At 54.3% G+C, this 13,459-nt stretch overlaps 1 protein-coding gene and 1 non-coding gene across 2 annotated transcripts in view; both read left to right on the top strand.

The window, feature by feature from the left end:
- The window catches only part of COL23A1 (collagen type XXIII alpha 1 chain), a 372,482-nt gene extending 359,778 nt beyond the window's left edge, over positions 1–12,704 (top strand). Inside the window, exons 15-27 of the mRNA XM_070465188.1 lie at positions 1,444–1,497; positions 2,112–2,156; positions 2,996–3,085; positions 3,855–3,917; positions 4,227–4,283; positions 4,549–4,575; positions 5,499–5,561; positions 5,646–5,699; positions 5,882–5,908; positions 8,732–8,785; positions 9,054–9,140; positions 11,064–11,102; positions 11,553–12,704. Of these exons, the coding sequence (XP_070321289.1) occupies positions 1,444–1,497; positions 2,112–2,156; positions 2,996–3,085; positions 3,855–3,917; positions 4,227–4,283; positions 4,549–4,575; positions 5,499–5,561; positions 5,646–5,699; positions 5,882–5,908; positions 8,732–8,785; positions 9,054–9,140; positions 11,064–11,102; positions 11,553–11,555 (663 nt within the window). The 3' untranslated portion in view covers positions 11,556–12,704. The remainder of the gene's footprint in view (positions 1–1,443; positions 1,498–2,111; positions 2,157–2,995; positions 3,086–3,854; positions 3,918–4,226; positions 4,284–4,548; positions 4,576–5,498; positions 5,562–5,645; positions 5,700–5,881; positions 5,909–8,731; positions 8,786–9,053; positions 9,141–11,063; positions 11,103–11,552) is intronic.
- A 290-nt stretch (positions 12,705–12,994) lies between these two features.
- Positions 12,995–13,066, top strand: TRNAE-UUC (transfer RNA glutamic acid (anticodon UUC)). The gene has a single exon. It is a non-coding gene; the product is annotated as a tRNA-Glu (tRNA).
- Positions 13,067–13,459: the final 393 nt, after the last annotated feature.

Here is a 13,459-nt window from a genome sequence, read left to right as displayed (position 1 = left end):
GGTGAGACGTGGCCCAGGGGTGTGCCTGGGCATGGTTGTGCCAGAGCCGCAAGGAGAAGCCCTGAGTGCAGAGAAGGGGGAGGTGGATTGTGGATGCCAGGCGGGGAGGACGACTGGATTCACTGGGCAGACATAGAGGGGTGAAGTCGAAAAACATACTGAGGGCCAGGCCAGCTGGGGAATGGTGCGGAAGGTGGAGTCACTGGAGGCAGAGAGGCCACCAGGAAAGCAGGTGCTGGGCCTGAATCTGGAGGAGGGTGGGTGGAATGGAGGAAGGAGTAAGACCAGGGCATCTCAATGGAGGCACCGACAGGAAGGGGCAGGTTGCAAGTTACAGAACAACCTTAGTGTCCATCAACAGATGAATGGATAAAGATGTGTACACACACACACACACACACACACACACACACAGGAATACTACTCAGCCATTAAAAAAAATTGCCATTTGCAGCAATATGGGTGGATTTAGAGAGTATTGTGCTAAGTGAAATAAATCAGACAAAGACAAATACTATATGATATCACTTATATGTGAAATCTAAAAAAATACAACAAACTAGTGAATATAACAAAAAAAATAAGCAGATGCACAGATATGGAGAACAAAGTAGTGATGACCAGTGGGGAGAGGGAAGGGGGAAGGGGTGATGGAGGAAAGGATTAAGAGGCACAAACTATTATGTATAAAATAAGCTATGAGGATATGTTGAACAACACAGGGAATATAACCAATATTTTATAATAACTATAAATGAGTATAACCTTGGACAGTGATTTGAAGCACTATATTATAGTGATTATATTATATAATATTGTATGTCATATATAGTATTGTATATCAACTATACTTCAATTTTTAAAAAGGAGGGGGTAGGTAGGTGAGAGGAGGTAAAGGGAAGAGGCCTGGGGCTTGCTGAACTGTGAGCTGGGTAACAGCAGCCTTTGTGAAGGGACATGGGGGAGTGGGGGGTGATGGTGGGCAGGTGGCCTGAGGGAAGCCTGGACAGGGACGGGAGCTCGGGAGTGAAGATACGGTCCCCTCCCCATGAAACCAAGGGATGCCCGGGAGCAGCGCACAGCACCAGAGTTCACAGGAGAGGCAGAGAGCACAGTGCTGGGTCTCTACTGGGGATATGATTTGGGGCTGGCTTTGAGTGCCAGCAGGGGTTGGATTTACATTTGCTTCTAGAGGCAGTGCAGAGCTATCATGGGATTAAGCAGGAGTGTATTGTGATGAAATGTATACTGAGGGCAGAGGGGTAGACACTGTGCTGTCTTACCCGATACCTGGTGCCATCTGCCGGGTCTCCCGCAAGACACAGGCCTGACCTGACTAGGTGGGAAGGGGGCTATATGATCTGGGGCCTCAGGATGGAGAGGTGGGTGGGCAGTGATGGGGAAGCCCCTCCTAAACACTGACCCCTTGACTTTCACACACAGGGTCCTCCTGGGCCACAGGGGCCCCCAGGGCCACCAGGGATCCCCGGAGCCAAGGTCAGTGCAGATGTAACTGCGTGGTCCCCCCAGGTCTCTGTCTCCAGGGCCCGCCTCCAGGGTCTCCTCTCTGCCTCTGCCTCTCTCCCAGCACCTTGGCCTGGCCTCTAGGGCTCAGGGGAAGTGGCCCTGCTCCTTCATAACCAAGCAGGGTGCCTTCTTCCTGGCCCTGGCTTCTCCCTGCAATGCCTCATTCACACATATAATCCATAAATGGGCCCCCTGTGATGTTACCAAGTCCTGTAGGTTACAGAGCCGTTCCTATGGCCTGTGTGTATCGTTCACACCTGCCCACTTGGCTCAGGAGAAGGAGCCTGACTTTAAAATCAGGCAGGATCTGGTCCCGGCCATCATCCCTGGGCTATGTGGCCTGGACCCTCGGCTTCTACCTACCACAGCCATGGCCACACCTGCCCATAGGGACTGAGGAAATGGAGAAGGGGGTGGCTTGTGCCTGGCACTGTGCTAGGCACGCAGTGAGCTTCTTCCTGAAGGTCCAACCTCAGGGACCCAACCCAGGGCCAGTGTGCTGGTCAGAGGAGGCAGCCTGCCCACAAATCCCTGCCAGGGGCTGGGGCACCATAACCCCCACCTTGCTGTCTATTCCGTTCCAGGGCGAACTCGGATTGCCTGGTGCTCCTGGAATCGACGGAGAGAAGGTCTCTGGGCCTTTCATTTCCTTGGTGATGCTGTGCCTGATGCTATGTCGCTGAGTGTGTGTGTGTGTGTGTGTGTGTGTGTGTGCACGCTTGCGTGCAGAGTTCTAGAAAACAGAACATTTGCTCTGGAGTCTGTGTGCAAATCCCAGTTCTGCCCATAGACCTCAGGCAAGCTACTCGCTTTCTGGCAGCCTCGGTTCCTTGGTCCCTCAGTTCCTGAAGATGGTTAAAGGGCTGAGGGTTAAATAATGGCACACGGAACACACTCGAGAGTAGTGCCTGGCATGTAATAGCAAAGAGTCATCTCACTGTCATTATTAGTATTAGTGTAAGTATACATGCATGTGTATGATCCTGCATAGACGGGACAGTGTCCATGGGTATCACTTAACATTCGTGGATGTGCCTTTAGCATTGGGTCCCTGGTGTGTGGCATAGAGTGGACATTATACAATCAGTTGAATGAAGGAGTGCAGCAGCAACAGCAGCTGGTTGGGTGACTGAGGGATGGTTGGTTGTATATGGGGTTGGGGGCTCTCACCATTGGCTCCTGAGATGTGAGCACAGGGTTGGCCCTGACCCCATATTCACCCCGTTAATAGCTACCCAGTCCCACTTGCTCCACCCCCTCTGCCCCCTACCCCACCCTGCAGCCCTGCTTGCAGTAAGACAGGCGGGGACTGCCCCTTCTGTGTTGCCAGCCAGGCCCCTCTGTTCATCCATCACTTGGTCTGCAGGAGAGGACCCACAAGGAAGAAGGGAGGGTCTGGCCTGGCTTAGAATAAGCTCTGCATGGGGGAAGGGAAAGTGCCTACTGTATCTTGTTCTGTGATTTTCAGGGTCCCAAAGGACAGAAAGGAGACCCAGGAGAAGCTGGACCAGCAGGACCCAAAGGGGAAGCAGGAGAGATGGGCTTGTCAGGCCTCCCGGTAAGGTAGCTGGGTAATCCCCCCTGCTACTTGCCCGATGTGAGGGTCCCAAGGTGAATACATGCCCACCATGGTGGCTGCCAGGGTCTGGGACTCTGCAGTTCTAGTCTCAGCCCAGTCTCAGCCCCAGCCCACTGGGCCTTTGAAGGGAAGCGCTGGGATGCCCTGACTCTGAGCCCCCAGTTCCTCCCCTGCAGACAGACCTACCACTTACATCGAGAGGCCTCCTTCAGGTGAAATAAGGAGGCCCCGCTTAATGGCAGATGACTAGACGGGGAGCTCTGACAGCCCAAGTTTGCATCCTGCTCCATCTCACTGACTCTGGAACCCAGCACAAGTGACCTAACTTCCCTGGGCCTCAGTTTCCTCAGCTCTAAAATGGGAGTCATACCCTCCCCCTCCCACAAAGGGACACACAGCCAGGGCTGGGAATAGCGACCCACTGTCATCATTTTTATCATTGCTTTTGTCATGCATGGCCAGATGCGAACAGCTGCCACCACATCACGTCCATTGTCCACCCACGAGGCTCCCTCGGCTAGAGAGCTGGTGCCAGGATTTGAACCCTGGGTCTTTGCTCCTAGAGCGCCTGGCTGCCCCACAGGAAACAACTTACACTGCTGTTAAGATGCTCTCTGAATACCCACTGATTTAGGGAAAGCTCCTGACGATGCACTGCTTAATGGGGGAAGGAAGGGGAGGTGCTGAGCCCCATGGGTGGCAATTTTGGTGATAGACAGAAAGGGCTCAAGGCCATCCTCCCCTGCAGGGTGCCAACGGCCCCAAGGGAGAGAAGGGAGAGTCCGCATCTGACAAGCTACAGGAGAGCCTGGTAAGGGGGCTGCCTGTTAAGGGGGCTGAAGGTCTCTGCTGAGGGCTGGCTGGGGCCCTGAGCCTTGGGTCACAGGGCCACCAGGCCTGACCAAGCTCAGGGCAGTGGGGGAGTGGGAAGGGGAGCCTCAGGCCCATCTTTGGACCCAAGGCCAGCACTGGGCCTCCCACCACGGTGCCTCTTGGGGGCAATGTGGAGCTCAGGGCCAAGCACCCAGGGAGTGCTCCTCCAGTGTCCGATGAGCTCAAGTGTGGGTAAGTGAGGGGTGGTGGGGCAATGGGCAACTAATCCACCTCTGACCCTTCCTAGGCCCAGATCATGGCAGAACCTGGGCCCCCAGGCCCTCCTGGTCCCCCAGGCCCCATGGTAAGAAAGTTTGACTTGAAGCAGCTGGGATGTGGAGAGGGTGGCGGGCTTAGGCCCAGAGGACAACAGGATACCCCAGGGGGGAGGAGACACATCAAGGCAAGCCGAGCAGAGTCCAGGTCTGGGCTTGGGAGGCCAGAGTTCAGGGCCACAGGGCCAGTGAGTGGCCTGGAAGCCTCCGTGGCTGCTGCAAGAGGGCCTGGCCGGGAGGTCTGGACCCAGCCTGATGGCGTTTCTAATCTGGGGCTTTCTCGTCCTCCTCCAGGGCCTTCAGGGGATGCAGGGTCCCAAGGTGAGTTCTGAAGCATGGATGAGAGCCCCGCCCCCTGCTTACTGCAGGCTCACAGCCTGGCTGGTTCCCCAAATTCTTGCTTGTAGGCAAAGTGAGGGCCCCATACCCGGCCCTGGACCAGCCCCGCGTCTTCCCATGGCCTGGCCATTCCCAAGCCCCTGCCAGTGTCCTCAGAGCTGGTGCTCCCCAGCCCACACTCAGCCTCTCCGTTCCCTGCCCCCTCCCCTCTTCACCCCTCAAGTACCACCCCACAGCCTGGATACAAAGTCCTGGCTTCAGTGTATTTTACATAACGTCATGTCCTCTGCTCTCCAATTAAAACTGTGAGTGTGGTCTGCCCGTGTCCCCTCACCCAGGGAGGCCAGCTGGCCTCACTGCATCTCCCTCGTTTACCCTGGGGGAGACCACATCTCCGTACCCCCAGCTCAGAGGCCAAGCGGGGCCTCAGAGTCATGAAATCCCAGAGCTGAGTGGGGCCGAGCATGTAGCTTGAGCAGATGTGCAGCTTCTGGTTCTGTTTTATTCCGAGGCCTCCCCAGATCATGTTTAGAATAAACAGCTGCTGTCAGGGATGAGGTCCAAGACGGGGACTCAGAAACCCAGTGGCTGCTTAGCCCTGCCACTTCCTGCCTGTGCAAGTGGGCCTGTCCCTGCCTGTCTCTGTACCTCTCTTTCCTCATCTGTGAAATGGGTGTGACCATAACCCACCATCCAGGATTACTGAAAAAGCCCATGTGTAAGAAAAGATAAAACATGCACACCCGCATTCTGGTATTTGCACAAGAAGGAAGTCAGGGCTAGGCCTGTCAGAGCCTGGAGTCTGTCCCTCTGCCCTGCACACCTCACCTCCCAGTCAGGCCCCAGGCTTTCCTGTTCTGCCATCTCTCTGGCCTCCTTAACTGGTATTTCCCCTTTGCTTCCAGGGCTTGGATGGAGCTAAGGGAGAGAAGGGCTCGTCGGGTGAGAGAGGACCCAGCGGCCTGCCTGTGAGTGTCATGAGCCTTGATCATCCTTAGAGGGGCTAATTTCTGTAACAATCATGACTCTTGACACATTCCTTTTCCACCCAGGGGCCAGCTGGCCCACCAGGCCTTATTGGGCTGCCAGGAACCAAAGGAGAGAAGGTAACCACCTTCCTTTAATGCCCCCCAACTATGGTATCACTCAGTCCTGGGGGCTCAACCCCTGCGCTTCACTGGTCCCTGGGGCCAGAGTTCAGGTTCTGTGGACAATTCACAGGGCTGTGAATTGTGTTCCCAACACCTCCTTCTCAGCCTCCTCACATCTCCTCTTTGTCTCTTCTCAGGGCAGACCCGGGGAGCCAGGACTAGATGTAAGTAGCTCACTATCCACTGTGGCTGGGTCTCTCCCATGTGTAACTTTTGCCCTCATGCTGCCCATACAGAAACTTGATCTGGATGGCTTGGATGTGTCCCCATTCCCCATGGCTGGGACTACAACTGACTGGTTCCACCCATGTCCACAGTGCCAAATCCAACACATAGCCCAGAGTAGGTGCCTTCCTGATGGATGGATGGGTGGTTGAGTGGATGGTGGATGATGGATAGAGAAGGGAGGATGGGTGGGTGGAGGGATGGGTAGAGGAAGGATGGGTGGATGGTATGTAAATGAGTGATGGATGTAAGCGAATGATGGATGATGGATGGTGGATGGATGGGTGATAGCTGGACAGATGACAGATGGAGGATGATCGAGGATGGAGAGTGGATCCATTGGAGTAGGGAGGTAGGAAGAGCAATGAGGAGCATGTTGTAATATCCTGGTGAGAGATGATAAGGCTTCACCTATGGCAGTACTGCGAGAAGGAGGGGAGAAGTATTAATCCAATGTTGATTGGATCAGGTATCTTTTGGTTGCAAGAGATGGGAAACACAAGTTAAACTAGTTTAAACTAACTCATAACTGAAAAACCCATATGTGTGACATATAGATCCAGGGCTCAAGTATGTCAACACACCCCAACCTCTACCCTCTCTTGTCTCTTCTTCCTCTTGAATCGTTCAAATTTCCACCTGATGATGAGATGGAGCCAAGGACTCCAAACTTGCATCCCTCTAAGTCCAAATCCTGGAGAAAGGCATTTGCCTCACTCTCTACTCTTTGAAAAAAATCTCATCAACGCTTATCAGCCCCAGCTGGGCCAATGCTGAAGTGTCACTTGGCCATAAGAATGTGGTTCCCTAACTGGCCAGACCTGCTCATAATGCTCCATCCTGGATCTGGGGGCAGAGTTGGTGAATTGTGAGAAGGGAGAGTGGTTCCCAGGAAAATCAGATAGCTATTGCAAGGGAAATGGTGACCAGATGCAGGTAGGGCTGCAAGGACTCTGGTGCCTACCCTAAACTTTAGGGAGAAAGTGTCACCCTACAGACAGGAAGAGGAAGAACTCTAGGCTGAGTTTCTGACTGGAGGGTTCCATTGATGTTCCAGGAGAAGAAGACACTACTGAATCCAGCTCAGGCTGTGGACCCAGAGAGGCAGTAGTGGTGGAGAAAAGGGACTCTATGCCCCCAATACTGTGGCCACTGTGGTCCAGTGGTTAAGACTGCATACTTCAATCAGGCGGCAGGGGTTTGATCCTGATCCCTGGTCAGGGAACTAAGATCTCACATGCCACATGGTGAGGCCAGAGTAAAAAGTCAACCCACTCCAACGGGCCCAGCTGAAATGGGGAGTCTGCTTGGAAGCCTTTCCTGACCTCACACCTGGACAGAAGAGCCCCTCTTCCTGGTACCCCATGGTGTCTGGCTCAGATCTCTATCACTGAGTATTGATCATCATCTTCTGCACCCCACTGCCTGTCATGTTAAGCTTTGTACCTTTGTACCTGCGGGGTTCTAACTTATGGAAGTGACTTAGTGATGACACAGGTCAAATGCCTTTGAAAGAAGAGCTTATTGCTTACAGTTCTCAAGGAAAGGGCATGCCCCACATGGGACCACATGGAGACATAGTAGTTTTGGTTGGCAGGCAGAAAGGAGTGGGGGAGAAACTTAGGGCAGGGATTTTACTGGCATTTCTCTAGGGAAAGCAAGGCAAAGCAGAGTCAACAGTTCAGGATTGGCTTGTTCGAATAATCCTGGCAGGCTTTGGGCTCTAAGGGTGGTCTCTAGTTGCTTGCTACCTGGCCCTGGGATGATTTGGGGCAGGGAAAATATTGACTTGGTATGTAAGTTAGATAAAGGAGGTTGTTCCAGGATTGGTTGGTTTACATCTGAAAAGCATGCTCCCTGCCTAGCTCTTTGCTATATCTAAGGGTTGGCTACCTCTAGGAGAGGCAGCCTCTCCCCAGCCAGCAAGATTTTGATGATATCAATACATCAGAAGATACAGAAAATAAACAGCGTAATAAATATAAGAGTGTGCATGCTAAAGTTGCTTCAATCATGTCTGACTATTTGCGACCCCAGGGACTGTAACCCACCAGGCTTCTCTGTCCATGAGATTCTCTAGGCAAGAATACTGAAATAGGCTGCCATGCCCTTCTCCAGGGGATCTTCCCAATCCAGGGATCGAACCCAGGTCTCTTATGTCTCCTGTATTAGCAGAGGGGTTCTTTACCACTAGTGCCGCCTAAGAGGGAACTCATCAAATCTGGTTTTCTGCCCTCAGCAGTCAACCTAAAGCCCAATTCCTAGTGGATGCTTAGAAATGTTGACTGGGAAGAGGGACAGATGAACAAATGGGTGGATGGGTAGGTGGGTGCATAAGAGTTTCAGCCAAGTGCAGAGAACAGAGAGCACCATCTCTTGGCCTGCTGAAGATGGTGATATAAACTTCCATGGGCTTCCTGTATCTCAGTCCCCAGCCGAGCCTGGGCCAGTGTCTGCTGCACCTGACTTGACCTAAGACAAAGCTCTTTGCTAGCAGTTCTGCCTGAGGGCTTCCACCCAGAAACAGCAGTGGTGTTCTACTTTGGAGGAAGCTGTGCCAGTGTCCTGAAACCAGGCTTTTCTCTGCATCATCCTCATACCCAGCATCTGTGTCCCCTAGGAGCCAGGGATGGTCCAGCTTGTACCATGGATATGTGTGGAGGGAAGGGGCAGAGGTGGGTGGGAGAGGTAGAGAGATGAAGAGATAACCAGAGCACACTTCAAACTTCATCATCAGGTTTAACCTTTAATCTTTTTGACAGGGTTTTCCTGGACCTCGAGGAGAAAAAGGAGACCGGAGTGAGCGTGGAGAGAAGGTGGGGGAGGTGGAGAGAAAGTGAGGGGCAGGAAGAGAGAAGGAGGGAGGCAAGCAAAGAGAAGGAGGGAGCAGGTGGAAAGGAAAGGACATGGGAGGCAGGAAGCCAGCAGAGAGAAGGCGGGGGTGGGTGGGGAGAGGAAGGCTGGAGAGGCTGGTCTGTGGGCAGCAGGGCAGGGGGCTGCCGGCCCCAGGCCCATCTCTGAGGGACGTTGGAGGCATCCTGGACCTGGCAGCCACCATCACATCTCATCTTCCTTCTTACCCAGGGGGATCGCGGTGTCCCGGGTCGGAAAGGAATGAAAGGCCAGAAGGGCGAGCCGGGACCCCCAGGCCTGGACCAGCCATGTCCTGTGGTACGTGTTGGTGAGACATAGGAGGCCCCAACCCAGGTCTTTGCAGTCCTCGGAGCTCAGCTGCAAGTCCCAGAGGCCCCGTGGGCCCTGCTATGGGGTGTCCACACTGCTGGGGCTACCCTCTAATCTCTACCATCCCTCTCGCTCTGGTCGTAACCCCTCCATGGGCAAGGCCCAGGGACCTACCCTGTCTAGAAGATGGAAGCCCAGTCAGGGATGGAGTCTGATTGCCACATCACTGCTCCTCTTTACTCAGCTTCCTTGGACCCAAAGGGAGATGGAACCACCCTTCCCTCTCTGAGGGTCTGTCCTGTCCCAGAGGAGGCTTGTGCTGGTCTGGGTAGCTGCACATTCACCCCTTGCTTCGCCTCCGCGTGTCCCAAAGCCTTTTCCCCTCACAGTCTTTCTCCTTTCATGCCTTTTTACCACAGCTTCTTGTGGCCCACCAGACCTGATACCTGAAATAACCAAAGTTCAGTCCTCTTCTTCTAGAAGGCAGGGAAGGTTTCCATGTCAAACTTCCAGTGGAACTCAGAAAAGACAGGAAAAACAACTGAGTTTCCATATTGAAACTCACCAGTTACTCACATCCCCCCATCTCTGCCGGGGTTGTGGGGAGGGGGGAGGAGCCATGTTGTGTAGCCCTTTCCAGAGGGGCAGGGCCAGGGACCCCCAAAGTCCAATCTTCTGACCTCAAATGGGTCAGTTAGCCCTCTGTTCCTTAGTCTTCTTATCCTTGCAACACGGGTTCTAATCCCTACCTCCAGATGGCCTGGAGGAGGCAATGGGAAAAAACAGGAAGAGCGGGGGGAGGCAAGCACACACTAAAAGGATCAGGGACAGCAGGGGAACAGGGCGGCCCGGCCCCAAGCCCCAGACCCTGGCTCAAGACTTCCCTCCAAGTCATTAAGCCTTTGTCTCTGAAACAGGAGAATCTTAAATGCCGAGGCAGGCGAGGGGCGCCAGGTTCCAGGGGCCTGGCCAGGGGCGGTGGAGGCTGCCCTGCGGTATGCAGCCTGGCCTGCTGTGTGCTGTGTGTTCTGCTGTGCTGGGCCTTCTGCGCTGCCTGTGCCCGCTGCCCTGCCCTGCCTTCCTTTCCATTCTGTCCCTCCTCCCCACTTCCCCTTGGGTCCCAGCCTCAGACCGCAGGGATGCATGAGAGTGCTGGGGTGGGGGTGGGGGGGCGTGCTCCCCCGTGTCCATGGTCTGCCTCTGTGCTTCAGAATAGGGTGAAGTCTTGTCCGCTATGGTGTCCCCCAGGGATGCTAGGCTGACTGACGGGTCAGCCTTGGTCCATCACCAGCTCTCCACCTCCAGGCCGCCTGCTTGTGTCTGATGCCTCCAGACTATGCCCACTCCAACCACCTCCACACACACACACACACCTCCCCACCCTAGCCCAGTATCCACCCTGACCTCAGCCCATCCTGTCTGCTACTCAGATCCAAACACAGGGACCAGGACAGGCCAAAAGGCAATCCCATTTCCTGGACTGTCCTTCAGATATTCTTGGACACATGTCTGAAAGCTCTCAGGACCACAGGGTGAGCTGCCAGAACCACCATCACAGCTGCCAGACAGAAAGACACACAGGTGCTCAGTGGGACCAGGGCCAGGCCTGCTTCTAGCCTGGGGATGTCTAGCACGATGCCCTAACTCTGTGGTGTCCTGGTTCCGCCCACAGCTACTCGTGTCCCAGCAAAGTCCATGGGGGCATGCTTAGAACAAGCACCGAGGGGGGCTATCATGTCCCATGACCTGACTACCCGGGTGGACGGGGCAGGCATTCAGGCCCTGCCTCAGTGGGGTCCAGTGGCCTCAGCTCCCTGGGCTGCAGCTAGCTCCTCCTGGGGCAGGAGTATGTGGAGCACAGGTTGCTGCTGACCAGCCCTGCCTCCTTGTCACCGAAACCTTCCTTTCCAGGGCCCCGATGGACTGCCTGTGCCTGGCTGCTGGCATAAGGTAACTTTCAGGGAAGAGTCTCCAGGGCAAGCTAGGAGGAGTGGGGGAGCCAAGGGAACCCTGGGGCTGTGTGCCTGCCGCTCCCTACATCCTCGCTACATCGTGAGGGAACAGCCAGGTCTCCCTGAGTGACCCTGGATTTGACTCTTCCATCGTGTGGCCCAAGGCCCGGGGTTGTGATCCTGGTGGTGAGCAAACCACCCTCTTGGTCATACAGGGCTCACTCAAGCCCTGGCCCAGCCAGGGCAAAGCCATCAGCCCCTGGGCCTTTGTCCATACTGTCCTCCCCCGCCCCAAGAGAGGGTGGAATTCAGGAGGTTGGGATGAGAGGATTGGGGGGCCATAGCTCTTCCCAAGGAAATAGGCAGGACAGGAATACCCAGATCAGAGGCAGGGCTTCTGGGGCCCCTCAGTTCCCTCCTCACCTTTAGTCTTTCTCTCCATTTCTAGTGATCCTGAGCACGCAGTTTACAACCTGTATAGATCCATATGGACATTTTTAATTTTTGTAAAAACAAAACAGTAATATATTGATCTTTTTTCACGGGATGCATCACCGATACCTGTGGCCTTTTAACATCGGAGAGTGTGCCTAGCCCAGCCCCAGGACAATCAGTGTGTGAAGCTGGCAGGAAAGCGGACAGGCCTCCTGGGGGCACTGTGTACTTCCGGGGCTCCCTCGGGGCTTGGCTTTCCCAGGAAGGAGATGAAGGTAAATTGCCTGGCTCAGGAGAAGCTGCAGAGAGGCCAGGTTAGGCTTTCAACCGAAAGCAGAGACTGAGAGCAGAGACTCCGGCTATTCCGCTGCCCTGCAACAGCCTGCCCTCTGAAGCTCTGGAGCCTCGGAGCCATGCCATCCACAAAGGCTCGTGGCATGAATAGCAGACACAACTGATCTTGGCCTCTCTGGCCTCTGCACTCAGCCACAGCCAGCTGCCCACCATTCTGGGCCCCCTTGGGCCCTGGCTTCACCAGGGCAGGACTCCCACCCAGCACCCATAGCTGGAGCTGTGGGAAGCAACCTAAGCGGGCTGAGCTCCCATCGAGTGCCACAGGCCTCAGGAACCAGCCTGCCTGCTGTGAGAAGAGGTGTCCTCTGGCCAGGAGTGAAGGCCAGGCTCTGTGATCACCACCACGTGGACCCGGCAGCAGGGAGCCCTGTGATCCTCGAAGGCGGAGGTCCCAAGCTGGAATGTCTGCTGTTTCCTGTTTTTCACCACACCCCCACCACATGAGGGACATGATGGGACTGCCAGCCTGAGCAGATGGACCGCCAGCCCAGAGTTTGGGTCTCAATGACCCCAAGTCTCCCCACCCAGGGGATTTCTGGTCAGTCTGCCAAAAATGGGTCCTCTGAGTGAGCTATGCAAATGAAAAGAGCCTCAGGGCTGCTTCCACGCCTGTCTGAGTAGGCGACCTATGCCCTCAACCGATGATGCTCTGAGAAGAGGTTCCCCCCTCTGACAAGGGGCCCCGGCCACCAGCTCCAAACCAACTAGTTGCCTCCCCTCTCTGTGTAGATGGATATTGTTGTGTGTAATAAATCACAAATGTGTGTCTGGGTATGTCTGTCCTTGCAGACTGCCCCTAGTGCCATCCCTAGGTGAGGTTTCAGCTTGGTCTTTGCTGTGTGGGGAGGGATAAGAGAACTCTCCCTGGGCCAGAGCCACCTCCAGAAACCAGAATAAGTATTTCAGGCTCAAGGCAAAAATGGGGTTTGGAGTTAGGAAGACACAGACTCAAGGCCTAGCCCTGCTAACATACCAGCTGAGCCCTCTGTCCAGTCACCCATGTCACTGAGCTCCTGTGTGTTCTCTGATCTGATGAGCCATGACTACTGCATAACAAATCACTCCAAAATCTGTTGCCTTAAAATAATGATCCTCGGAAATTCCCTGGTGGTCCAGTGGTGAGGACTTGGCACTTTCACTGCTGGGGCCTGGGTTCAATTCCTGGTTGGGGATCTAAGATCCCGTAAGTCATGCAGCATGGCCAAAAACAAACAAACAAACCAAAAAAAAAAAGATTCTTTCTATTTCCGTCTTATAGTTCTGGGAGTAATGGGCTCAATTCAGCAGCTGTCACTCAAGCTTTCCCACATCCAGTAGTTGATGTTGGCTGGCCTCACACCTCTGTGTGTTCTGGGCTTCCTCACCATAAGGCTGTTATTCCCAAGGTGAATGTCCCAGGTTAGCCAGATGGAGTCTGTGTCACCTTTTGCAACCAAGCCTCAGAAGTCATAGGGTATTACTTCCTGCCAGAATCAAAGGTTCACCCTAATTCAAGGGAAAACTGTCGATGTCATATTTTAAAGAGAAAATGTGGGATAGGGGATCTTGTTTCAGCCATCTTAGAAA

This window comes from Odocoileus virginianus, chromosome 3 (assembly GCF_023699985.2).
Source record: "Odocoileus virginianus isolate 20LAN1187 ecotype Illinois chromosome 3, Ovbor_1.2, whole genome shotgun sequence".
NCBI lineage: Eukaryota > Metazoa > Chordata > Mammalia > Artiodactyla > Cervidae > Odocoileus > Odocoileus virginianus.
The sequence above is the reverse complement of the archived record's forward strand: the minus strand, read 5'-3'. Positions and strand labels throughout refer to the sequence as shown.